The sequence below is a fragment of the Ictidomys tridecemlineatus genome, chromosome 4, assembly GCF_052094955.1.
Source record: "Ictidomys tridecemlineatus isolate mIctTri1 chromosome 4, mIctTri1.hap1, whole genome shotgun sequence".
In the NCBI taxonomy this organism is placed as follows: domain Eukaryota; kingdom Metazoa; phylum Chordata; class Mammalia; order Rodentia; family Sciuridae; genus Ictidomys; species Ictidomys tridecemlineatus.
In genome coordinates this window covers 117,027,905-117,054,780 of record NC_135480.1, presented here as the reverse complement: position 1 = coordinate 117,054,780, position 26,876 = coordinate 117,027,905, and the positions used below count along the sequence as shown (strand labels likewise).

General features: G+C 42.1%; 2 protein-coding genes across 8 annotated transcripts in view; both read left to right on the top strand.

Annotated features, from left to right (window-relative positions):
• Igsf9b (immunoglobulin superfamily member 9B) overlaps positions 1-14,115 on the top strand; it is a 58,785-nt gene extending 44,670 nt beyond the window's left edge. For 3 of the 6 annotated variants that reach the window (XM_021734694.3, XM_021734695.3, XM_040285566.2), the window contains 2 exons: positions 113-234; positions 3,092-14,115. In XM_021734694.3, coding sequence (XP_021590369.2) covers positions 113-234; positions 3,092-3,300 — 331 coding nt within the window. In that variant the 3' untranslated portion in view covers positions 3,301-14,115. Of the gene's footprint in view, positions 1-112; positions 235-3,091 lie in introns of those variants that run through there. The other 3 variants (XM_078047348.1, XM_078047349.1, XR_005733866.2) reach the window with 2 other exon arrangements.
• A 137-nt stretch (positions 14,116-14,252) lies between these two features.
• Positions 14,253-26,876, top strand: part of Spata19 (spermatogenesis associated 19) — a 92,798-nt gene continuing 80,174 nt past the window's right edge. For both annotated transcript variants that reach the window (XM_040285563.2, XM_005337517.4), the window contains exon 1: positions 14,253-26,876. This exon is cut by the window's right edge and continues 16,886 nt beyond it. The gene's annotated coding sequence lies outside the window, so the exon portion shown is untranslated.

Here is a 26,876-nt window from a genome sequence, read left to right as displayed (position 1 = left end):
GTAGCCCTGGGCTCCATCCTTCTATGGGCCGGCTCTTTGGCTTTCTTCCAGCCCTCTTCCAAAGCTCCCTCAAGTGGGAGCTGACCTGTACCTCTCTAATTGTCCCTTTCAGAACACTTCCACCTGCGTCCGGGAATGCTGCTGCACCTGAGAGGCTGGAGGCTCTGAAATACCAACGGATAAAGAAGCCCAAAAAGTCATCCAAGGGCTCTTCGAAGTCAAAGAAACGATCCGGTAAATGGTGGGAAGCACCTGCTCCTCTCTTTCCACCTTTTCTGTTGTCATGAGGCTTGTCAGTTGGGTCCAGGATTCCAACCTTGGGTTTTCTCTAGGATCAAATTCGTTAGCTTCTCTTGTTCTTGGTTTAAAAAAAAAAAAATTTTTTTTTAATACTCATTTTTATGTGATGCTGAGGATTGTACCCAATGCTTCACACATGCTAGCCAAGTGCTCTACCACTAAGCTACAGTAGCCTCGGCCCTCTTGATTTCTTTTTAAACATTCATTTTCAAGTAATACACAAATGTAATTTTCATCTATAAAATGAGAAAGATAAGGTTCAAATCTGACTGCCCCCCTACTCGATTAATTTTCTCTCACCTAGGAAACCACCACTCTATGTGTCTGCAGAGTATTTTCTGTGCATGTGGCATTGTTTTAAGGTGTTTTTGAATAACATAAATAGCACTGTGTTCTTTTTTCCATTTTATAGCATACTGTGCAAATAGACCTTTTCCTTATGTATTTTTCCTCTAAAATTTCAAGTCTTCTAGTTAACACAGGAGTAATGGTGCTTAGATTACATGTGGCGTGGACCAGCCTCTACAGGTTGATCAAACTTTTCTCAGTTACATCGAGTAAAGTCTCATTATCATGTAAAAGGCACCTCCATTGAAATATGTCTAATGTTTATCCAACAGTGAAAGGTAGCTTCTAAAATAGCACAAAATGACTCAGTCCTCCTTCAGAAAGTTCCTTGAGATTTAGCAAAATACTGTTTCTACCAATGGTTAAGAATGTTGCTGTCAGGAAGAATGCTCAACAGTTTCTTTGCAGACCTTTGATCACTACTATAGAGCAACTTCTTTCATAGATAATAGAAAAGTGTCACAAATGTGAAGCCATCTGAATCATTAGGATATGGTGATTGATGATCTATCCCTTAGCCTTGTGTGGTGCTGGTTTCCTATCAGTTTATAGATGGTCATATTGAGGTGAAAAAAGAAAATGAATTTTCAAGGTTTGGGGGAGAAATCAGACCCCAAAGCTGAATTTGTGATCTGTTTAAACCCATCTTTTTTTTTTTTTTTTTTTTTTTTGTGTGTGTGTGTGTGTGTGTGTGTGTATGTGTGTGTGTGTAGTCAAGTATCACCTAACAATATTCTAAGAAATTCATCTTGAGGCAATTTTGTCAACTAAAACTGGGATGGCTAGGACATCACTAGGTGGTATCTTAAGGGACTATTGTTGTATATGTGGTTCACTGTTGGCAAAAATGTTGTTATGTAATACGTGATTGTAAGTTATAATAATAAACAAAATTTATTTTCTTATTGCAAAATAAGCCTTGTCAGATTCTCTTGTTCTGATGATGGTGGACCTGGAACCTGTTCTATGTTGACAGCTCTCATGTCTGTCCTTAGCCCAGGTCTCATCTATAAAGTCAAGTTTTGTGTTTCCAGTTGACTGTTGAACATGCACTTAGATGTTTTAGAAACTTTTATAATGTCCCGTAGAGTAATTGATTATTCTTTCCAAAGTAGCTCCTTCCCATTCTTCCTCAGTTTAGTAAATGACATTGGCTTTTTACCTGGATTCTTCTTTTGCTCTCATGGCTTATACCCAGTTCCTTTGGTAAGGTCTGTTGGCCCAACCTTTATAACATATCCTGAACTTGGCCAGTGTGTGCTGAATCTACTGCAAAAATTGCAGTCTGCATCCCCCTCCTCTCGTGCCTTGACTGTTGCAGTACCTTACATCTGGTTCTCCTGTCCTACCCTCACTCCTTGTGGTGCACATAGCAACCAGAGTGAGTGTTAGAGGACAGAACAGTTTTCTCTTTTTCAATGGTATGTGGGTACATACATGCACACATTTGCTTCTGGTTAAAACCTTTCAGAAGCCTACCCCTTGTAACCAGAACAGATCTCAATCTCCTTCAACACTCCTGTCAGTCTTCCTGGGCTGTGGAACATGCTACATTTGCTCTTAACTCAGAACTTTTGCACTGGCTGTTCCTTGTGATGGAATAATTTTCCTTTAGGTCTGTGGAAGTCTTATAATTGAAGACTCAGTTCAAGTGTTAAACCATCAGGGAGCAGAAGCAGTGCCTCAGTTGTTTGTTATCACAGGAGTGTTTTATCTTTCATTGTTGTACTTATGGCATCTGAAAATTCTGTTTCTCTTTCTCCCAACTCCCATACTGAGGTATAATCCTATAGAAAGCAGGCCTTTCCCATTATACCCAGTTCCTTTGGTAAAGTCTATTGGCTCAACCTTTATAACATATCCTGAACCTGGCCAGTGTGTGCTGTCTACTGCTAAAATTGCAGTCTACATCCCCCTTCTCTCCTGCCTTGATTGGCCATGAGGCAGAAGAGTGCCCCTGGCAGTATAGGAAGGGTCCAGGCCTGAATCTATTGCAAATGATTAAAATCAGTGTAATGTTCATCACTGTTTGAGGTAGATGCAAAAAATTGTGTCCCAGCCCATTCTTAGAAGCCCTGATTCCTGGTTTCTACAATGATACTTGGTACCCTGTAGATAATGCCAAGGAAATATTTGTATATTGATTCATGAGATCTATGAATTTATAGAAGGAAAAATCATATCTATCCAACTTTTTTGACTCTCATTATAATGAATAAGGTTAGGTTGAGCAAGGTCAGGTTGGTTGTTGCCTTAGCAGTAAAGAAGGTGGTTTCTCTTTAATTCAGTCTCATCTCTAGTACACTCAGGTGATCCCTTTGTTTCACTATTAGAAACTTAGTATATATGTCCTCACTAGTGCCAAAGGTGAGTGCATGAGGCTGCATTCTTCCTTTTCACCTCCTTTCTCTTTTCTTTGGTGTGTCTGTTTCCTTCTCTTTAGACGGTTCTGCCTCCCAGGCTCAGCAGCTTCCCAACTCTCAGGTTCTGTGGCCCGACGAAGCTGTCTGCCTCCGAAAGAAGAAGAGACACTCTCGTCCTGACCCTTTTGCCCGGCTCTCAGACTTGTGCCACCGCCAGCTTCCAGAAGACCAGACAGCAATCCTCAACAGTGTGGATCATGATGACCCAGGCCATGCCACTCTGCTATGACTCCACACCACTCTAAGTGTCCCAGGGCAGGGTCCTGGGCTGTGGGGGCAGGGAGGGACATCATGTGGGGCCTCATCCTCTGTCCACTAACACATGGCTCAGACCTTTGTCCTGTGTGCCCTCTCTCCTGCCAGAGTGGAAGTCTTCCCCCAGATCGTGGCCAGTTGGTCTTGTCCACAGGACAGAGGGCTGGGGCAGACCTTCTGCCTGTGGGTCAAAGTCAGGGAGCAAGTTGGGGACAGAAGGGCATCTGTCTCCACCCACCTCTCCCTTGATTTTTCTCGCTTCTTCAATGTCTTTGAAAGTGAAGAAGAGGAAAGCAATGGCTTTTACTGCTCTCTGCTTCTGTTTTAGTTTTTTTGAGTGCTGGGAGATGGCTAGACTTCTATACATCTTTCAAATTCCACATATATATAGATATAGATACAAATGCACATGTATGTAGTTGGTGGGTTTCTCTATGTGTATATATATGTACATTGAAGCAAAATGCTGTTTCTTTCTGTGGTCAATGAAGGAAAGAGGAGGGCAGTGGACAGCTGGGGTTTGTGAGCAGGGTTGGCTGTGAGCTGGCTGGGTGCCCTCATGTCTGTCTCGAGGGATTATTCTTGCTGAAACAGGATTCATGTCTCTCAGCTAAATTTACCATTGTTCTCTCTAACTTGCCCCAACCAGAACAGAAATGGGGCCCTGCCATGATTGCCAGCTGCCTGCTTTGCAGGTTTAGCAAACCGTTACCACTGAAATAAACACAAGCCTTTCTTGCTTGGTTGCCAGGTGAAGAAAGGGTGGCCAGGCAAAAGGCCAGACTGGCATCTTCTTACCTTCCACAGTTTGGCCCATGTGACAAAGGTAGATGCTGCTTTGCAGTGGCAGGCCCCGGTGCACAACCAAGCAATGGCAGGCCCTGGTGCACAAACCCGAGCTCATGCAATCATGCATCAGCTGTTCCTATTGGTCTAGCCAGGGCCAGGAGCCCTGCAGCCTAAGGTTCTCTCATTCTGAGGCCACCTGTGCAGAGCACCAAGCTGCCTCAGCTCTATTTATATCACTCTCCAGCTCCGCACTCTCTGGAGTGTTGCTCCATGGTGGCTGATTGGCTCCTCCTTTCCTATTGTGGGAGCTAATTCTCCAGATTGATTAATTGCCACTTGTGTAATGCTGCCTGCGGCTCCTTTGCATACTTGCCACTTGCTGCCTGCCATCTCTGCTTTACCCTGGGGTCCCCCTCCACCCTGGGGACCCAAGCTCTAGTAGCATATCCTGAGGATGCCTCAGATAACTGTGTTCTGGGGTACTCTTTTCCAAGTACTCTTGAATAAAGCTTTTTGAGGCATAGGAATGGAGGTGAAACAGGGAGTAGGCAGGGGTGTGGGCCTTGGTCCTTCCTCTACCAAAATCTTATCATAGTTCAAACTAGCACCCAGAAGCTTTTTTGAGGCTATCTTCCTACTCAGATATCTCTTTCTCTTTCCGTGAGATAACGGTGATGCCCAAGAACAGAACAGAAGACTAAGAATGGGGCAGAGAGAGGAATTGTTTTCACTCTCCCCTCTTCTTGTATAGGAGGCTACCCTTTTGGCCTGGCCTAGAATAATGGAAACTGCTAGGAACCTTGAAGTATTTCCTTCTTGGTGCTACTGCCTTGGTAGGTTTGGGGATATTCACTTCTTCCCCAGTGACCTGCTTGGACATTGACCAAGTAAGTCAAAGCACTAGAAGGCTTCTGCTAGTCTCATTGCAGTTGCCAAAGGCTCGGCCCAATGACCTAGGCAAGACATGGCCTCTGAGGGCTGGGAAGCTGGTCCTTTGTTGGAGCTTCCACTTTGGGGGATGGAATTTGCCTCTGTCAGCTAGGCCCTGGTGCTTCCTACTCTTTCCTAGTGAACTGGGGACCAACCCTTGAGGCTCTGCCATGTGAGCTATACCACAGCTACAGATCATTTATGGACAAGGGTGAAGAATGTGCAGTAGATGGTGTTGTATTGCTCTGGGACTAGGCTGTGCACCCTTGGTGTGGAACCTGGACCCTCAGCTAATGCATTCTGTGGGGCATTGGAGTCCACTTGACTACTGGGCAGCATCTCTAGCAAATTGGAAAAGTAGAGTTGTGTGCCTCTTTGAGTTTTTTTTCAGAGGTGGTGCTACCACTGCCACTGTGCCACATGGGCTGCTCACTAGAGCATCTCTCCCAGGATGTGTGGGGAGCAGACCTACCTGAAATATCAGTGTGGAATGTGGGGGCTTACAGCAGGTCAGTCTGTAGTCTTTGTCCCACTGGGCTGGCCAGCCAAGGTCCTGCAATGGAAGGTGATTGCCATGCATCAGGTCTGGAGAACTATGGGATAAATTAGGCCAACTTATTAGTACCCTCCTGGGACTTCTAGTCCCTGAGGCCATCTGGGCCTTGAGGTTAGAAAAGAAGAAGAGCAGCTGATATGGAAGGCTTTGCTTCTTTAGGATGTTATACAGGGCCAAGAGCCAAACGTTGTGGGCTGAGGTGTCTCTGCCTACAACTGGGCTTTCCAGGGGTCCTGTGCCAACAAAGGTGCTGACTCCCTTCTTTTCTTGCCTCTGCCAGTGCCCTTTACCTCAGCATATCAGACCAAATGGTGGGAGCTGTGTTTTCTGCTGGCCACTAGGTGGCAGCTGTGCTGTGGTGTCCTCAGGGCAGGGAAGAGACCCAAGGCCTACCTATTTCTCTGTGCCCTTGGACTCATTCTCCTTCCAATGGGGGCTTCCTTCTTGTGACAGTGACCTTGGAGGCCATCAACCTTCCTGCATCCCTGGGAGCTATTTTAGTCTTTACTTGAAGGACTGCAAAGGAAATTGACAAAATATGGTCCTCTCTGTGTCCATGGGGTGGATGGCCAAGGTGTCACACTACATGCTGGATATGGGCACGTGCATAATAGTCCATTTGGGAACTTATGGATGCTGGGGGTGTTTCCACTTTTGGGAACCAATGTTCTTTGCACTCTGCCTTTGAACACAGCAATGACCACTCTTAAGTTTTCTAGTACTTTCCCCCTCCACTCTGTGGGAGATCACATTGTCTTCCAAACCCCTTTAGGATCTGGTATCCTTGCAGTAGAAGTAACTCAGATAAAAACCTATTCCTGTAGCTCAGATTTTTGTCGGCCTCTTCCTTCTGCATCTTGACTGGAAACAGTGGCTGTTTCACCATTTGGTGATCCACAGAGCAGGAAGAGGATAAAGTGGCTCTTTAAGGGACATGAGAGACTGCAATTTGTTTTAGGGAAAGCGAGCAATAAGAAGGAGAAGGTGGATCCTGTTTCTTGGTTGGCTGGCTGGCCACCAGTGGAATCTGGTGTGGATTGTCAGTGTGGCCCCAGCAACTGGGAGTGGACCCTGCCTGTTGGCTAACTTAACTAAATAACAACTTCCCTTGAGAGACTGGGGGTAGGAGAGGCCTCCTCAGATTCTACTTTCTCAACAGGAAGGATGCCTTTATTCCAAAGGGCTGACAGGGTCTGCACCCTTCTATGAGGAAGGGTTTGGGTCACATGATCATGTCCTTGGGGGAAGGATCCAGTGGGGTGGATAGGGGTAAGTACTTGTTGATCTTTTTCCATGTACTCTGCCTTGATTTTTCATTTGCAATCTAAAATATTTGGGGTTGAACAGATTTCAGTTATTTATTCTCCTGCTCTTTTCATGCATAAGATACTCAGTAAGGTAAATTCAGATGTGGAATTTTCTTTTTCTTTTTTTTTCCTACAAGGTTGACAAACAGTAGCTTCAGGAGAGAAACAGATGTCACAGAGCATCATTGTATCTTTGCCACTGCCTAGAATTTGAATCCAGAGCTGAGATGTCTGTGACTGGGGATGTTTCTTTCAGTTTTGTTAGCAAAAGCCTTTTGGGGTTCGGGGGTGGGCTGAGGGAAGAATTGTAGATAAGTACATTTTATTAATATGTAGAAAACCCTAGGAAAAGAAAAGCTAATGGTTACTCTTGGGCTTGCTTTGCTTGCATGTAAAGGAGCTTTGGGGGCACGGCAGGGATTTGGGGGGAGCAGTGGGAAGAAGTCAAAGGGCAATGATGACTGGAAACCTAGGGAAGCTCTTGGATGCTCTCAGTGAGAACCATGAGCATTGCCAGTAGTGCTCCTGGGGTCAGTCCTACCTTTTGTGTCTTCTCCAAAATAAAGTCAGAAGCAAACTCCAGTAAGACAGAGATTCAGAGCCCTACATGGCTGCATTTGTGGAGTATTTGGGAGGTGTTTTGATGATCAGTTCTATGCTGAGTATGGTAATGATGGTGCAGGGGGACTCTAGGAAGGGTAGTTGGAGAGGTGGAGTATGGAGTAGAACCCTGATCCTTTGCCAGGTATATGTGAGGCTGGAAGGAAACAGAATGTTAGATTAGTCTGGAAGTAGGGAGCGAGGATCCAGGGATTGTAAACCCCAAAGCAGGGGACATTGAGCCTTACCATTCTCTTTGGGGCATGTGATAACTTAGTTACAAATAATAGAGTAGTATACACATTCCAAGAAAAAACAGTGCCTGCCTGGTAAGGGACAGGCTGAGGAGTGGTAGCAGTGAAGAGGCAGGATCAGTGGGGGAGGGGGATTAGCCACTGATTGCAGATTGTGGGTAGGGGCTGGCACACAGGCTCAGACTGGGTCTTGCTCTTAGCTGGACTTCTTTGCTTCTTCCAAAATTAGCCTCTAACACTAAGTGCCCATGTATGAACATCTTCACCATCTACTTCAGCTTTATCTGTTGGTTTTCAGGTTTCCTCAGGTCTAAAGCTAGGAGGGTTCTTTGAAATGCTCCTTCTATCACTAGCTCTTGGTCAGCAGAGAAGGAAGGATCCTTTTTATGAGCTTTGTGTGTTTGCTCTCATAAGAAGTGGTCGGTTGCTTTTCCTCCTCATTCATTATTTAAAAATGTTCACAAGACTTTGGAGATGACGGTAGAAGAGGAATGGGGCCTGGCATCTATATTTGTCATCCTTTCTTCTTGAGGTCTAGGAAATTACTTCAGGTCACGAAGCTACATAGTGGCTTCATGCCTAGGCTTCACTTTTTCTTTTGTTAAGTTAAAAAGTCACTAGTTTGGCTGAGGTGAGTAGATGAAAATGTTTCACCCTGTAATCAGAGACCAGCCAATCTTCTCCTTAATGTCTCCAACTCTGCTTCCTTTTGGATCAAGAGGCAGAATTTAAAATCTCTTTTTTAGAAGAAATCTATAAACCAAGGATCAAAGCCCAGATTGGAATTTAACATTCATACCAACTTAAAGTTTAAATAGGGGTGTCTCTTACTACCCCCTCCCTCTGACCCATAGTGAATCTGCACAGGTCCAGAGCCTTATTTCTGGACCCCTATCTATACTTTCAAATAAGTCTTTCAGGAGTAAATAAAACGTCCCCACCAGATGTTTTGTGCATTTAGTTGTGGAGAAGGTAATTTTTTTCATGATCTTTTTTTAAGTTGATAGAAAAATTCCCCATAAATTAAGCCTGGACCGAAGCAATCCATAGTTCTGTGTAGGATAAGGAAAATTAAGCATTAGTGAAATATTGTTAATGGCTGGCTTGGCTTTAGGGAAGAAGAGTCAGGATATCTCAATCACTAAGTACTTTGGTAGAATAGCAAATGGTCATTGAAATCACTTGGACATTCTCTTCTGTAGTGGGTCAGTGGCAGTCGTTGGGATTCTGAAGAGAGCTGATGACATAGTTGACTGACTTGGACCACTTGCTGGGAAAGCTAGTTTGAGAAATTCAACTAGTGTGGTACAATTTCTCAGCTCCCATCCTTGGTCTTTTGGTTGTCTACTAAATGGTGACATGAATGAATATCTGACCTATTTTTCTTCAGGGTCTTGAAGAAATGTGCCCTACCAATCCCATCTCCTCCTGGTACTAGGTTTCTTGGATTTATTTTAGGAATTAGGGCAAACTGTCCCTCTCTACCTCTTATACACATCAATTAGGTTCCCTTTCCTTCTGTCCCCCACTTCTATGTGGCTCCAGGGATCTTGAAATTGTGCATGGTTTATGATAGGGAGGTGGTTGGGTGGGGAAAGGAATTGGGGAGGGCACAGGGGTTGGGCTGGGAGGGGAATTTGCATTTGCAGCCTTAGAAATTCTGCAAGCACGTGGGATCTTCACATAAGTAGATGGTAAGGGCAAATGCTTGATGCTCCTCATTCTGGTGATGAGGGCATAGGGGCATTTTGCTTCTTTTTGACTTAGGGACTTGTGGAACATTTTATCTGATGGAGGGGAATGAATGGTCATCTTGCTATCCTTGGAAGGGAAACTGTCAGTCATTCTATCAGTGAATATTTATAGTGACTTCCATGAACAAAGATAAGCCTATCATGAGTTGACATTGTCCTGACTAGGTCAGAGAAGTTGGATTACCTCACCTGTCTCTCTGCAGGCACCAGTTTATCTTCCTGTTCTCTATTTCAGTGTTCCTTTCCTGGGTTCAGGAAGTAAGTGTGATGGGGTGTGCAATGACTGTGTCGTGTGTATGAGTGTGTAGTGTATACATGGTATCTATATGTTCGATGTGTGTTTGTGGCATGTATGGTATCTGTAAGTGTGTTGTATGTATGAGTATATAGTATGGTGTGAGTGATATGGGTTGTGTGTGTGGTGCATGTATGTATGCATGTCTTATGTGTGTGTAATAGATTTATAGGAACACACTGCTTTGCCTGAATAGCATCAGGCCTAGGAGACACTCTTTTTGGTTGGCTTTTTATTTGCTAGACAAGTTTTATTTTGGGTAGGAGGGTCAAATTAGTAATACACTATCTTAAGTGTATTTTTTATGGAGATTGTATATAAAATTATATAAATATATAAAACTTGTTCTATTTTAAGGAGAGAGGGGAACTTACGTGGGGGGGTGGGCAAGAATCAGATGCAATAGTGGTGACTAACAGTGGAAACTTCAGGCAAGTGGTCCATGTGGGGAGTTGGGAGTGGGTGGGCAAGAAATGCAAGCTGGGCAGGATGAGTGGGGACTCATGCCCTCTGCACACATATATAAATATGAAGAAAACCTATATAAAGTATATCTGTCTATCTTATCTACATATCTATATACCTATATGCAGTCATAGTTTGCTTTATTTTTGTACCTGTGCTTAGAGATGCTTTGAGCAGTATCACCATCCCCAGGTGGTCTGGGGTACTAGCTCATGCCTGATGACACCTCTTCTCCATCTTTCCCGAGATAGACTCTCTGTTCAGAGTTTCTTGGGTCTCTCTGATGGAAATATGTATTTGTGAAACAAACTTTAAAATAACAAAACAAAGAACTCTCAGAAAGGACAGGTGAGTTGACAGTTGTAGGATATATTAGATCTAATAGCTGTAGGGAATCCAGATCCACATGTCTCTTGCTACTGGAGGGGACACTGATTTGAACTATTTGAAAGGAGTGATTGATATATAGTAAGAATGATGGAGAGTTGGAAACTGTGATTCTATCCCTGTGTGGCTATGGGTTGGTACCCAGTTCCATGGAAGGAATTCAGTTTAGTAGCTTGGAAAGTGGGAGGTTGAGATTGTCTAGGGACTTAGAGTTAACACCTGTTTCAGTTTATAGCACCTGGGCTTAGCAGTTCCTGGAGGGTATGGTGGTAAGAGAGATTGTGAGGCTGACAGCTTGGGCTCAGTCTTGATGAAGAGACACCCTGATAATTATTGCTATAGATTCTTGGAACAAGTGTGAATGTGATTATCTAGTATAAATATGTCATCTCTCCTGTTTTCATTTATTTTTAATTGGAAAATAAAGTGCCATTGGAAATGGGGTACTCCAATCCTAGGACAAGTGGAGGATCAGGAACGGGAGATTAGTTTGGGGCAAGACTGGAAAGATAGGTCCTAGGAGGATCTCCTTCTGCACTCAGCCTGGGATTTAAAAAACTGAACAGTGTTTTTGAAAGAATATGATCAAGAATGGAGCAGGAGTTCGTTTGTGTTTGAATAGAAAACTGGGTGACCTGAAGAATATCTCTTTGAGAATGCAAGACCTCACACACCCTGCAAGGCCATATGTCTTGTAACCACTGCCAGCATCTCCTAGGTGCTTGCTCGTCCATCTGACTTGCCAAGAACTCACAGGGATGTGTTTGAAGCTGGTGCAGTGCCAGATGGTGCATGCAGCCAGGAGAGACTCATAACTGCAATCTCTCAGCTCTTACTCCTGCTTGTCACTCAAAAAGGGCAATACTAACCCCTCTTTCTCAACCAAATGTTATGCTATCTAAGAGCTCTGTCCATGGAGTTTGATCATTAGAGGAATTCAAATGCCTCCGCCATGGGAAAGGCTTTTTATTTACTTGGGGGTATTATGGGAAGAGTGGGTTGGTGAGAAGCTTGAGTCTAAATCCTGATCCTAGACCTTATGTGACCCTGTCATTCATGAGGGCATTGTTCTTGGCTCTCCGGGGTTATCTGCTCAAAATACTTCCTGTTTTTCAAAGATACTGCAGGGAAAATTGGCTCTCTCCAATAATATTGGAAGGGCTTTGATACTGGGTCCATCTTTGCAGGTGACCAGTCTTTCCTGTAATCTCCTCAGGAGGCTTAAGGAGTACACAACAAGGTGTTTCTTGTAAGATTTTTCTGGGAGGTTGAGCAAGTGGAAGAGCAGCAAATTCTATGTCCCTTCGCAGGTTGCAACCTCTCCTGAGCTACCAAAGCAGGATTTCCATTACTATTCTTTTGGCTCTTAGAGCCCACCTCTTCTTCTCTATAGACTCTCTCCCACTTATGGTTGTATGTCACCAGCAGAGTCAATCACTTCAGCTCACGAGCACCTTAGAGGGCTCATACTCCATGAGGTCCCAGGGCTCCTACAATACTCTGCTCTTTCTACATTGAGCCAAATGCTTGATCCTTAGAAACCTCAGTAGCACCAAGGTACATGAGATTGGGAGTCTGTACATTTCCATCCCATTCCTCAATGTCAACCAGAACCCTTCATTTTGGGGAAAATGGAGAAGACAATTGCAACTTTAGAGCCTGGAGAGAATGTGTTACCTATGTCCTTTCCTTGACACAGCCCTCAGCAAGATGGTGCAAGGGTTGGGCATTAGAGAAGAAAAGACTGCTAAGCACAGTATCAATCTCCCATTTCTTGGAACAAAGGGGATTGAGATCTGATTATATATGGAGTAAGCAGGATGTCTTGTCTTTGAATCTCTCAGTTAATTGGACTGGTAGGTGGGGAGGTGCTCTGATGAGGCCTTTGAGACCTATAGCTGCTTTCAGGACTCTTGAGTTCCTCCATGTGCTTGTGACTTTCTTCTTGGTCCCCAGGATACAGAAGGCATCCTGAATTTTGGTGCTTTCTCTTTGAGAAGGAGGTGGGGAAAAATCTTTATAGAGTTGTAGTTTTGCTACCTCTGTCTACTGTGTGGAATAAGACTGTGGAGTAGACCTGCTGAGAATTGCTGTCCCAGGGACCAGGGTGGAATCTGTCTTCGCATTGTCATCAACCAGGAGCTTGGAGAGAGGGGCTTGTCCATTTCTCCTTGGCTTTGGCTGGGCCCTCCCACTCCTCTTTGTTCATATTGAACCACTTTGGGCAATATCAGTGTACGATGTGGAAGAACAGGTGAGCCTACACATGGCTCACTTTCTCTCCATGAGGAATTCATCATGATACTGGAATGTGGGGGGTCTCTCCTGTTTAGTAAACTACTAATGTTGAATCCAGGGACTGGGAAGGGTAGCTTTATGGAAGATCTTCGTGCTAAAATTTTTAGACTGAGGTGTTAGATGGGGAAATGGTGATCTAACACTCCGTTTACTAAGTTCATATACATCAGTATAAGAAAGTTTTAAAGCTCCATTCAGATTTTGTTTTCTGTCTGCCATTTGTGGGACCAGAGATTGAAGGTGTGGATGGGGTGCACTTTCCCTGGTTGCTTGTTCTTGTCCAACTTGTTGACATGAAGGGGCTACATCCTGCTTCCTGTCAGTAACTTTTGGCCTCTTTTATCATCAACTTTATCTCTTCCACCAGGAGGGACTATATCATCTGGATATATTTCTTACATTGCATACCTAGAGGTCATCATTTTGATGTGAATTTCTTTCCTCCTGTCACCCTGTGGTCTATAGACACAGAGGGTGGGGGTGAAGAGATGGTGTGGAGGAAGGAGCTCTCAATGCTTCTTCCCCAAGACCTCTTACCAACTCCATACCTCCAGATGCTTGGCAGCCTCTTGCTTTTATTTCTTCTTTTCCAACAAGTCTGGATAAGACTATCGGTTTCGTCATGAGATTTCTTGCTCTCATTTCGAACTTTTTTTCCTTACTCAACTTTTTTTGGGGGTTCCCCCATCCATGCCAGATCTTCTTGTAAAGACCATTCAAACCTCATTTTCATTTCTTGAATGTTGAGTATTACAACATCACTGCGCTAGGGTGCTTTTTGGTGCTGTTCCTGAAGATGCCAGCTGGACAGAACTGCTTTTGTCCTACTGGTCCCTTAGATCTTGCTGTATTTTATCTTCTGTGAGTTTTTTTTTTTTCCTCTAGGGATTTGGGGTGGGAGATTTAGGGGTGGCTTTTGTGTTCTCTCTCTTTATGTCTTCTCTGTATTTATGGATTGGTTAAGGTCAGTTACCATGGGCAGCTGACTTTGTGATATTGGTTGGCTGACTTTGGTTCCAAATTAAAGACAAACCAACAAATTGTACAGCTGTGCACAGAACACCTCTCTGTGTGAATTTGATGGCAACTAGAGGCTTACTTTTTGAACTTCAGGTATGTAACTCAAAAGTAAATAAAAACTATTTTTTCAGTAAGCTTTTTTTTTTTTTCTTCTAAAAGGTAACATAGAAATCAAACTATAAGAACATTAAATCGGTGCTGTACCAAAGCCTTATTCAAACATATTCTACACTCTGTATAACCTGTCTCTGCGGAGCTCCCTGCTCCATCACCCTGTTCTCCAAAGCCTGGGAATGCCAGCATGTGCCAAGCCTGGGGCTGGGTCTTAGGGACCTGTGAGCCAAGGGGTCCCCTGGGAGTAGAGGATGATGGTAAAGATGGGGTACTATTCTATTGAGCAAATGCTGAAAGAGAACCAGGCATTTGTGAGTGTGTGTGTGTGGAGTACATGTGCACATGTGTGTGTATGTGTGTGAATATATGTGTGTGTGTGTGTATGTGTGTGTGTAAGATTACAGGTGCACAATGCCAAAGTGAATGTGCTAACTGGGGGCTTGAAAGGGAGACCCAGGTTGGCCCTGGGAATGGGGCAGTTGTGGGAACGAAGGGGGACATGGTCTCTTCTGTTTCCCACATCCTTCCCTTTTTTCTCGGTCAGGGAGTGGAGGTGTATTAGAAATAGCTACACTCTCAACCAGGTGCTTTTTCCTCAAAATATTCAAACTCTAAGCATTTATAAAGGGCCCATCCCAGGGGCAGGTACCTCTAGCCACCAAATCACAGACATCCAAGACTAGAAGGAACCTTTCTTCTCCCGAACCCTTGCTTGGTTTCTTGGGGAAGAAAGTTGCTCCAACAGGATGCCTGCACCTTCTGTTCCTTGACCTGGGGCCTATTGTAGCTGCCACCTCTCTCTAGGCTGCCATTTGGCTGCCCTACTCCTTTCCAACCCACTGAGACGACCCCACTGGAGATGACCCATAAGCCACACCTGCTCCATGGCCCTAAGCAATAATTCCTGCTCTGGCTACCAATGACAGTGATTCCTTTGGCCTTAGACTTGCCAGTTAAAGGTAATACCCCAAACTCAAGTAGGGAGAGAATTTACAGTCTGCCTTAGTTCAGGCTGCCGTGCCAGGCTCCACTCGCTGGTATTTTCAGGCTTGCTGAATACTATCCAACTCATCGCCAGTAACACTGCATGTTCATATCCTGAATTAAAAGTCAAAATGAGCAAACAAGTACATAAGCAAACAAACAAAAGGGGAGAGAAGAAAAAGCCACATCAAATGACCAGATGTGTAGCCAGTGAAGATAGCCCTGGGAGTGTTGCAAGTTAAACTGATTAAAAGAAGTTTAGTATTTAATTGCTCCTCATGTAACATTACTCTGCTTCAGAAATGTTTTGTATTTTGATATAAATAAACATTTGCTAAAAAAATTCATTTTCTAATTATTGTTTGTACCTAGGAAGTATTTTCTGATGTTACCTGATTTCACTGCTGGCCCTAGGTCTCCCTAATCAACCCTTTGTAAACTCATAGCTGAACAATGATTCTGAGAAGATTTAAGGCTTAAAGTAGGTACTCTTCATTCATTGCACAAATATATGCTGAGGGTATATTATATGTGCATCACTGAAATGTTCTCTTGGGATCCACCAGTAAAGAAAATCGACAAAGTTCCTGTTCTTAGAGGATGTATATTCTAATGGTAGGGGGAACAGGTAATAAATGATTATTGCAACAAGAAAATTACATAGAATGCAATAGGTGGTCAGTGCTTTTGAAAAAAAAAAATCCAATTGGATCCGGAGCAACTGATGTCTAGGGGGAGGGAGTTGATTGGAGGCGAAACAGGAGTGATCGGAGTGGGATTCACCAGGAAGGTAGTACTTGAGCAAGAACTGCAAGAGGGTAACCAATTTTAGTGTTGAAGGTATATTTTATAAACCTCTTTACTTTGTAGCCTTTTTACAATGCCTGAAATCTTTTCTGACTCTGCAATGATGTGATGAAGTCATTTTTCTGATTTGACTCCACCTTTGTCTAAATGAGTCCTCCAACAGAAAAATTTCATATGCTTTGAGTCAAGGTCAAGTGACTTCTTGCCATTGAACTGTGTCTTTTCCTTCACTTGAAGGGATTAGCAGTCTTCGCCATTTTATTCTCCAGGGTGGTGTGGTATAGTCGCCTGTCTTAATTGAAATCCTTTCCTTCCCTGACCACATCATCATTCTCATTTGTTAACGTCCTATCTTCTGTCTAGGCACTACCCCCAGGCTATCAACTCTGACTATGCTTACTTCTCATTTTATTTGGGATTTTGTTGGAGGGGAAATATACTGAAATATGATCTTTTTATGCCTGTTGTTCCAAGTGAAGAAAACAATCAAAAAATAAGTCCATCTACAAATTTCATAACATCTGTTATGGTTAAAAAGTCTGCATATAGAACCCCTAGAAACTGTCAGGTGGAGATGTTATACCATGGGAACCTTCTAGAATTCATACAGCTTTCCTCTGCTTCAATTGGCAGTCACAGTTCTCATTCTTAACTCATTTCCAGTTCTTCTTTCCTCTGTCTTTTTATTACCAGGTCATAATGAAAATACATATTTTTTTTGTTTCTTGTACACTTTGACCTGAAATTTTTTGTATTTCTTTTTAAAATTTTTTTCTTTTTTAGATGTTTGTAAAGTGAATTTTGACATATACATACATTTAGTATAATTTATTCTAATTAGGATTCTATTCTTAATTTTTAAAAACTGATACATGGAGTGATTTGCTGCCTCCCTTTTATACAAATGAACATGGCCAACATTGCCAAACCCATCTTATGAACGTGAAGTCCTGAGTTTCACCCACATCAGGTTGTGAACCCCTGGGTCCTCCCAGGAATAGGTCTTTTACAGGTGAGGTTGTTGACTTCGATACCGCCCCTCCCCTTTTTTAAATATTTGCAAGCTCTGAGGCAAAGCAAAATATAAATAATAAATAAACAAAAAGGAATGAAATAAAATAAATATTTTAGGAGGAACTTCTGTGTTAAATTGTGATATTTAAAGAATTTTAGCCTTTTTTTTTTTTTTTTTTGGTACCAGGGATTGAAACCAGGGGTGCTTTACCACTGAGCCACTTCCCTCTAGCCCTTTTTTTTTTTTTTATTTTGAGACAAGGTCTTGCTAAGTTACCTAAGGCCTCACTAAGTTGCTGATACTGGCTTTTAACTTGAGATCCTCCTGCCTCTGCCTCCTGAACTGCTGGGATTACAGGACTGCACCACTGTGCCTGGCTGAAGTTTAGTGTATTTTAAAATTTGGTTCTAACTTCATGTTGACAAAGTATTTCATAGTTTACAAAATAACTTCGTGTTTATTTTATTGGCACTGAGAGTAATTTTATGTGTTAAGTAAAATACTTAGTGGGAATACTTGGTGGGAACCAGTGAGTGAGCTAATCGATGGATGGCTCTTCCTTTCCTTTCCTTTCCTCTCCTTTCCTCCTTGCTCCCTCCCTCCATCGTTCCCTCCTTTCCTTTCCTACTCTTTTTCCACAAAGGCTTTAAGGTACCAAGAAGTTGCCTAGAAAGTAAAAATGAGGCCCCACCACTTTCCCCCTTAGAATTCCTTTCACAGGGACATGGCATAGTCCCCAGGATTCCTGTATTCCCCCAAGTGAAGTCATATAATCCCTTGGAAATCACTGAGCAGTGCAATACATTTATTAGTGAAGATTCAAATAAATTAATGTGATGAAGAGAGGGCTGTGGGGAGCCCACGTTACAGCAAACCTTATAGGCTAGATAAACCTCAGGACAACTGATTTCGCAGGCCAAGACTCCTTGCTTTTAGGTCTGTGGAGGTACCCAAGTCAGTCCTACAGATTAGCCAAAGTCTTTTTGTGTGTGTGTTCCTAATCTCCCCTTTTGGGCCCTCTTTCCATGGAACCCTTTTCCTCCATGGCCAGGAGCCAAGGACATTTGTCTACAAACCTAGTGTGCAAGAGGAATTCTTAGATGCTCTAGTTATTTCATCAGTGGGGGGATGAGCAGGACCCTGAGGTCCCAGCTTCCTTGTCCTGTTGCTAAGAACAATGCTTTCCTCTGACTCCTCAGTTCATGTGTATAAATCAACTGCCTTTACTAGGGCTTACTTCTGTTCCCTCCCAGGGAAGAAGTCCATGTCCTTGTTCTACCATTCAGTCAGGGATGAACCTGGGGACAGCACTTAACTATTCTGAGGGAACTCTGGAGGAGGAAGCCAGTATCCCTCCAGAAACAGTGACGGGGAGGAATACCTTCTTTGTGTTTGTATATCCTCTCAAACACCGGGGAGCAAGCTCTGAGGGACTCCCATAGCAGCTCCAGGTGGAGATACCATGTTCTGCAGCTCAGTGGCAGCCATTCCAAGAAGGGGCATGCCACTTTCCCCTTCTCACTGGCAACCCCAATCTCTACAAGTGATTATGTTAGAGCTGTTATTTCACTTGGTTTTGAGGAGGAAGGACTTAGTTTCCACCCACGAAGGGAAGGATGGAAACACCTCTGAGCATTTATAGGTGCTCTTCCTGAGGCCAGAGAGTCTGGATTTCAACCCTCCCTTTCATCTCCCTCTCTAGCTCTATCTTATCAGCCATAGAAATGGTGAGTGGTGCAGAGCCAACTGCGATTCCTCTTGGGAAGCTGTGCTGGAGGCAACCAACTTTCTTGAGGAGAGGTACTTAGCTCCTGTGTGTCCTCAGTTTGGGGCATTTGTCACTCTCCTATTGACAGGCCATAGGAAGTATCTCTTAACACTGTTTTACTTGCTCATTGTAAGTCCACTTTACTAGTGTGTGAACTCTTTGGGGGTGAGTGCCTCCAAGGAGTTAAGTCCCAGTTGCTAGTAGAATGTGATAGGTCCCAAAAGAAAAACTTAAAATACATTTATCAAAAGGATAAATGACTGTTCAGAAAAAAATATCTTTAATATTCGACATCATTTATCTTGGAGGTTGTCTGTGCCCTTGATAAAAACAACTTCTATGGAATGATGGAAGCAGAAACTAAATCAGGGTGAAGCAAAGAGAAGAAAATGAGTGATTAGAGAGATAAGGTTATATGGACAACACTTTTGAGAAGCGTAGTGTTTTAAAATGGAATATTTAATAGAACATTTGAGGTATAGCAAGGCCAACAGATAAAAAGACAAATTATCTTTGGAAAGGTAGTTACAGTTCCTGAGAGAAGGGACATGCCATGGCATGTCAAGCCATGCCAAGCCATGGGGGCCACAAAGGGCAACTGTGCAGTTGGTCAGGAGACAGAGAGAGAGAGGGAAAATATGAACAAGAGAATTTACTGTAGTTTCTATGGGAAGGAATGTATGATGCCAGGTAAGAAGATTTAGTATTGGCTAGTTTCAATAGCTGCAGTGGGTTGTTGACATAGGGATCCTTGTAGTCTGGTGTTTGGCTCTGAATTGACTAGAGCAGGAGGATAATGGCTCAGCAGATGAGATCCTCATAGAGCAGGAGGTAAAGGTATGACCTTTGCATTTAAAAATTACATTCATGGATGTGTTTTTTACTCTTTCTAGGAATTGGCTAGCTTTGGGAGGTCAATCCCTCCAGGGTCAGCAAGGCTCACATGTCAAATCTTAGGAATACGGGAAATAAAGACAAGGTTAACATATTTATTAGCAAATGGGTGCAGAGACATGGATGGTAGCCAGTGAAAGCATGTGCCAAGAGGATGGGCATCATTTATTTTTTAGTTAGATGAGATTAAAGCATATTTTTTTTTTGCTTCCAAAATCATCCAATAGAAGAAGTGACTGATGGTACCAGAAAAACGTTGACTCAAAGAGCATGGTTACTCATGAAGCGAGAGTGAAGGGGATCAGAACGCATATGGATGTATTGCCCAGAAGGAAGAAGAATCTGTGATGTCATGAGAATTGGAGAGAGCTCTCATTTGTTTTCTCGTGAATTGAGGAACATATTATCAGCTGAAAGGCCAGAGGTGCCATAGCGGTGGGGAGAAAATGTCAAGAATAAATGAGCTTCCCAGAGAAATGCTAAGAATTGCTAGGCTAGGGTTTGTGTCAGTTTGAAGTTGGTGATTATTAATAGGTTGTGGTTTAGCCAGAATTATGAATTTTCTAGGAAAGTATATGAAGGGAAGTGGGACAAAGTAGTTGAGGGTGATTATAAAAGAACAATCATTTGAAACCATGGAATCTGAAGGTTGTTAAGTAAACAGGAGGATAAGACTGATGACTAAGTGATGGGTCCATTTTGGAGTCTTGATTACTACTCAGTTTTTGAGTGTGACAGAGATAGCGTTGAAGTACTGTGATTAAAGAATAGAAACTTATAGTCAGATTCTGGTTTTAACAATTTAAAGAAAGATTTTCTGGTAATTACTAGGTTCACAGTCTGATAGTGGGAAAAGATGACTCAGGTAAGGTAAAAAAAAAAAAAGTTCACCCAAGATTAAGTGCTCCAAAAATTAAGAGACCAGAGTGGTGGATAGATCACCTGGGTGGATTTATCACTGAGAAAAATAAGTGAAGTTGTAAAGAGGAAGATTGAGAGGCAGGTGCTAAAACTTTCAATGAATAAAAAGGGGATCTTGACCATGGAGATGTAAGCAATAGAGAGTGGGGTAAGCTGGCCCATCCAAAGAGCACAAATTTCAGAGGAGTGGGTGTAAGGAGGGAGGAACAGCTCAGAACCAGCAGATGTTCTCTTTCCTGCAACCTGTATTCTAGTGTAGAGAGTCAGTAATCAGTTGTCCATCAGCTGATTAGTCAATATTAAATTGTAATAGGAATATGCAGAATTGAGTGGGATAGTACAGCATAGAGTAACTGGTAGTTTGCTCTCTGTTGAGAGGTTAGGGAAGAACTCTTCAAAATAACCTATAAGCCTTGTCACATTGCTTTTGAGAAGGGACCAGCAAGCTGAAATTCTGTCAAAAAGAGCATCCTAGGTAGAGAGTACAGTTAATACAGATCTAATGCAGAAGTGAGTCGGCTCTGTTTGATGAATAGAAATATAAGCGAGGAGGGAGAGAGTGGGGGAAAATGGTACTGCAGTAAGGCAGAATGAGGAATTGGTTTTTATTTTTAGGGTGATAGGAAGTCATTAGAGAGTTTTAGGCTGGGGAAAAGATATGAGCTAATTTGTCCTTTAGAAAGATCTGCTGGTGGAGAGTGAACCATAAGAAAGGTAAGAGCAGAGAAGCAGGAGACCAGTGAGAAGATCACTAAAATGACCTAAAGCTGGGAAGATGGCATTTTAGACTAAGGCATCTATAGTGAAGATGGAAAGAGTTCAGGTAAATTTGGGTATGTATGTAAGGGAGAGTTGTCAGGCTTGCTGAGAAACTACACTTCAGAGGTGAGGGAAAGATAATCTGTTAGCTTTCATTTCTGTGGCCAAAATATCTGACAAGAACAAATTAGAGGAGAAAAAGTTTATTTGAGAGCTCACATGAGCTCATGGTTTCAGAGGTCTCAGTTCATGGTTGGCTGACTCCATTGCTCTGGGCCTGAAACGAAGGCAGAATATCATGGTGGAAGGGCATGGCAGAGGAAAGCTTCTCAGCTGATGGCAGCCAGGAAGGAGAGAGAGTTGAGGGAGAGGGAGAGAAAGTGTGAGAAGCCAGAGAAAAGATATAGTCCCTGAAAACATACCCCCAGTAACCTACTTCCTCCAGACATACTCACCTGCCTCTAGTTACCACCCAGTAACACATTAAATTATTAATCTATCAATTGGATTGATCCACAGATGAAATTACATTTCTAAAATCCCATTTTTCACCTCTGAACATTCTTTTATTGCCCAACAAATGAGCTTTCAGGGAACACTTTTTATATCTAAACCATAACATTAAAGAATCAAGAGTGACTTGTCAGGTTTCTCTGTGAGAAACTGGGAATGAGAGGACTGAGGAAAGAGGGGAGGGAAATCAAAAGTCACGAGGTTTGAAATGGTTTTGGAGATGCTCCTGATGTATGAGTTTGGAACTCTAGTCGGTGGAGATGGTATTTAAATGTGAAGAAGAGAAGAAAGATGGAGAAGAGAAAGGGTTCATTAAAGCCACTGGGGTGGAATGAGTTAAAGAGAAAGTTGAACAATGACTATGGACTAATCAAAGGCTAGGAGGCAGAGGGGATGTTCTGACAACTCAGGGGAATTTGCTAATCACTGAATGGGTTTTCCAAGACATTGGTTTGAGATTTAGAAGCATGGTAGTGTCTCAGTGTACTGAATGGGTGCTCTGAGTATTCTTTTAATGTTGATGATAAGTGGCTCACAGGTTCCCTGCTGGAGAGCTAGCCTTGACTGGCATGAGCCCCCTTGCCTAAGAGGTTATATATTTCTCCCCCAAGAAGTAATATAAAAAGTTGTGGCTGTTACAGGAATAAAAATTGCTACCCCCTTTGCCACGGAGTAGACCACCTCTATCACAATCTCCAGGGTTAGGCCAAGGCTAGAATTCACCTGAGACTATTCTGGTCGCTTCTTACCCCGATTCTGTCTAGCTCTTTATTACCTTATGGTTTTTCTTTTTCTTTTTCTTTTTTTTTTTTTTTTTGAAGGGTAAGCCTATATACCCCTGATTGCCTGTCTCAGGCTTTGCATATAGAGATACCATTCTAAGACATATTTCCAGGAGTCTCTATGGATGGAATTCTGCAGCTGGATCCCTTACCAACTGGCTAGCAATAAGACCCTAATATAGTAGTACAGTGTTAATAGACCCTGTCATATGCTAACAGTGTAGCTGCTTGTACTAAGAACTGCTTGTAGCTGCAGAACTGAGGCTGGGTACAAGCAAAAGGGATTTACTGGTTCATAGAACATTTTACATTAGAGAGACACTGGAGGAAGAATTTTTCTAGGAACTGTGGGATGGAGTGGCTGTTGAAGAAAAACAGCCTTTGCTGTTGATGCTTTGAAGAGAGAAAATGCAAGATCAAGACAGCCAATTGCTAATTTAATACAAAATGAGTCAGAATACTTCTTTGTCAGCTTTAAAGAGACCTCCATAAGTAGGAGAAGGGCAGACAAAGCCAAGGACCCTAACTGGTATGCAGTTACGAGAGTAGCAGAATTTTGTAATCTCAGCCTGAATGAATCTCCTATGCTGAAATTTTGGTCGTGATAGGAAAGCAGTAAGACCCTGAAATCTGTGATAGGAATATATAGACAAATGTGTTAGTAGACCTTAAACCTCCCTGAGACCTCTAGTTCTTGTTGGAAGATGAAGCCCCTTCTTGCTTGAAGAACAGGTAGATGCTTCAAATGAGGCACTTAACTTCCTCAGCAGCTGCCTCATTTGTCCCTTTTTATCATTTAGACAAAAACTATGTCACTGACCCTACTGGTGTGTTGAGTCTGCTGAGGGAGGAGAAGATTTCTTCAAGGAGATAGGGAACCAGGCTAACGTGTATTGAGCAGGAACTTGGAGGGATGTGCCCTGGAATAGATCCTTGGGCTACTGGGTCAAGGATGACAGAGTATAAAGTTCTTTAGGGGGTATTTTAATATGGTGACATTCCCCTATGATACAGGATTTAGCAATTTCTCAAGGGCCCTGGAAGGTGATTCTAGTAGCTACTGGAATGGTTCTTGGAAGTCTAATAAGAATAATGGTCCACATGAAATGAAATAGATAGGTGAGAACTTCTTTGTAGAATATGGAAGACATAATCTCAGAGCTCAAAAAAGATGGCATACTAAAATGGATCTGCTATAAGAAAACCAAAAAATCCACCAGCTGACTGTTTTCTGGTTGAGTTAGAGTGCTTTCCATTCACCAAGGAAAGGATGGGTTGGGGACCGAGCTTCTCAGCACTGATTATCTTTCAGAGGCTGATGCTAATGGTTGAACATGTTGTTACCAAAACCCCACAGGAAGTATCATTATCTATGGTGAAGTATGAGCAGCATTCCTTTTAAAGTATGGAACAAGAAAAATATTAACTTCAAAGTGCACTAATGTATGGAAATTCAACTGATGATGTTAAAAAAGAAAATTGATAAAAATTTTGGAATTTGGAAAGTAAAACAAGACTTTTATTATCTTCAAATAATATAAGTATCTATGTAGAAAATGTGAGAATCTACGGACAAACTAATAGAAATACTAAAATAATGAGGAAAATTTTCTGGGTCTGAGACTGATGTTGCTTTATTCCAGCAAAAAATAGCATGACTTAAAATGTACATTTGTAATATAATGACAACAGCAAAATAAAATAAAAAGGAATAAATCTAATTAAAGATGGGCAAATAGGAACACTTAATTGAGAGATGTAGGAGAAGAAATAAATAAACTTCAAACTCAGATAAAGACAGATGAACATTCTATCTCCCTGCATTGTTCCTTTCTTGAAGGATTGGTCCTTTGAGGATCCTGGCTTTATATGGTTCATCAGGACCAACAATTTGCCTTGCATAAGCCTACCCTCTCCCCTGGTGATAAAACCCAGCTTTTTCCTTATGAGCCTGAATCCTCACCTTTCCTCTTGCTGTCTTTCTCTGCCCAGGTCAACTGGGACATCAGTTCATGCTTAGAACTCTGGTTTCCAATTCCCTCTTCATTTTTGGCTATTAGCAATTACAAACTATGCATTCAGAAGTATGCTTGTTACAGCTCATTCAGCCTTCTAGATTTGGGGGACAGGAGTCTTTTAGGATGGTGTTTTTAGTCCTCTTACCAACACTGGAAGTCTCCAACATTTCTTTGTTTTTGTTTAAAGTATGCTATTTTTTTCCTAAATAGGATACTTATAGAAATATTTAATTCCATCTGATAGTGGCTGTTTCTCAAATGAGCATTCAGTTAATTCACATTGAGTGACAACTGTTACACTCTATGTGTAATTCTTTTATCTTGTATTTTGAATTCATCTTATTCTGTGATTTCCTGATTTTCCTTTTTCTTATTTTTGATGGTTTATGCTGTTCATTTTTTAGCTGCTATTTAATTTCTTTTTTTACTTCCTCATTACATTTGGGGCATCAGTTCATGCTTAGAACTCTGGTTTATAATTCCCTCTGTTTTCTGGAGCCCTGTTTTTAAGAGCCCTCATTCAAGGACATATGAGTATTGTGCTCCATAGGCTAGAGAGATCCCGAAGTCCTACTTTTGTTTTGTTTTACATAATTATTTTTGTTTCCTGTCAGAACACCCAATTCCTAGAATCTCAAAGAGTAAAGATCAGGGATTCTCTCCATTTTTTCCCCTTATGTGTCATATGTAAATTATGTAATTTATTGAGCAGAAGAGACAATATCCAAGTCAAGAATGCAAATGGATATAAACTAGGGATGGAAAGAAGAATGCTGAATGATGCTATTATGTAAGTTGGGGTTTCAACAAGAGATAGATACATTTAATTGAATACAAATCTATTCATTTTGCAGAAACATTGATTCCTAAAGAGACAATTTTCTTAGAAGTGAAAATCAACTATCATTTTCCATTCTACTAAAAATTATGCTTCATTCCAAAGCACCCAATCAAGTTCGTATTTCCTTTGCCACTGTGAAATGATAACAGATACCCCCCTCTTTCTCCACTGAGACACTCTGTTATCTGACTGCTCCCTCCATCTTGAATATTATGGGACATTGGAGATTTTCCCCTTCCCTATTTTTCTCTTTCCAAACTTGAAAGATATTTTTGAACATTTTTATATCTATTTCCCCATTTTAATATCTAGATTTTGTGAGAGTTCAGTACATCTATTTTAAGCTATTATTAGAATTAATTTTGCAATTCTCATTTCTCAGATTATGCATTCTCTGATACTTATTTTAATATATATTTAATTACATGTGTGTATAAAAAATGATATCTATGAATGCATGCCTGTACATCATATGAATTTGTGAATGTTTATTACTTATTACTTTCTCTTAACAATCCTTTATCTTAAATATTCTGCTTGCAAGTTCCTTTCTTAGATATATAGTCATAGGAGATGAAGTCTTTAGAGTATGCACTTCTGCAAATAACATTTTAGACCCTTTGTGTCAGCAACATAGCAGCAAGAGGTTTCCAACCTTCCTTCAAGACACCAAGGGGAGAGAAGAACTCCCTTGCCCAGTCCTTCTCTGCTCCTTGGAGGACAGAGAAAACAGGCAGACTTGTGGCTGTAATTGACTTCCCCTGGGGTTCATCTATCTCCACATACCAAAATTTCTCCCAGAACCATGGAGTTTACTATCTGGCCCTGAGATTTTTCCAACACTTTTTCGTAAGTCATTATGTTGCAGAGGAAGAACAGGTGAAGCCTCCAGTTAAAGCATGAAAGTGAATATGTTTGCTTATGGAGAGAGGGATGGACAGTGGCCAAGAATAGAATCCTGGTGAATTCCCAAGTTGAAGGGGCAAGTAGAGAAAAGAACACCTATGAAGGATACCTAGAAGGATGGATCAGAAAGATAGAAGGAGAATCAGGGAGCAGAGAGTCAAGAAAGAGAAATGATCACAGGGTCAAAATGAGAAAGGTCATGAATATCTCCTGAACGTCTTCACAAGATGGGGTGGAAATCAGGTTAGCTTTATACTGGAACCATATATTTTAATGAATGTGTCTCATTTGGCAAGTAAATAGGAAGGGCAGTTTTTCAGGGTCCTTTATTCTTTTGTTTCTCAGAATCCTCAAGAGTCTTTACATGAAGTACAGAACCAATCCTGGATATCTTTCTTGCTTCTGATGAGTATGGAAACTCAAGAGCCCTCATTCAAGGACATTACAGCAGCTGATTGTATATTCCAGGATGTTTCCTGCTCCTGCTGTTACCAGCATAGATAGAGATGAGCATATCCAAATGTGAAGAATGCACATATGAGTACTGTGCTCCATAGGCTAGAGAGATCCATG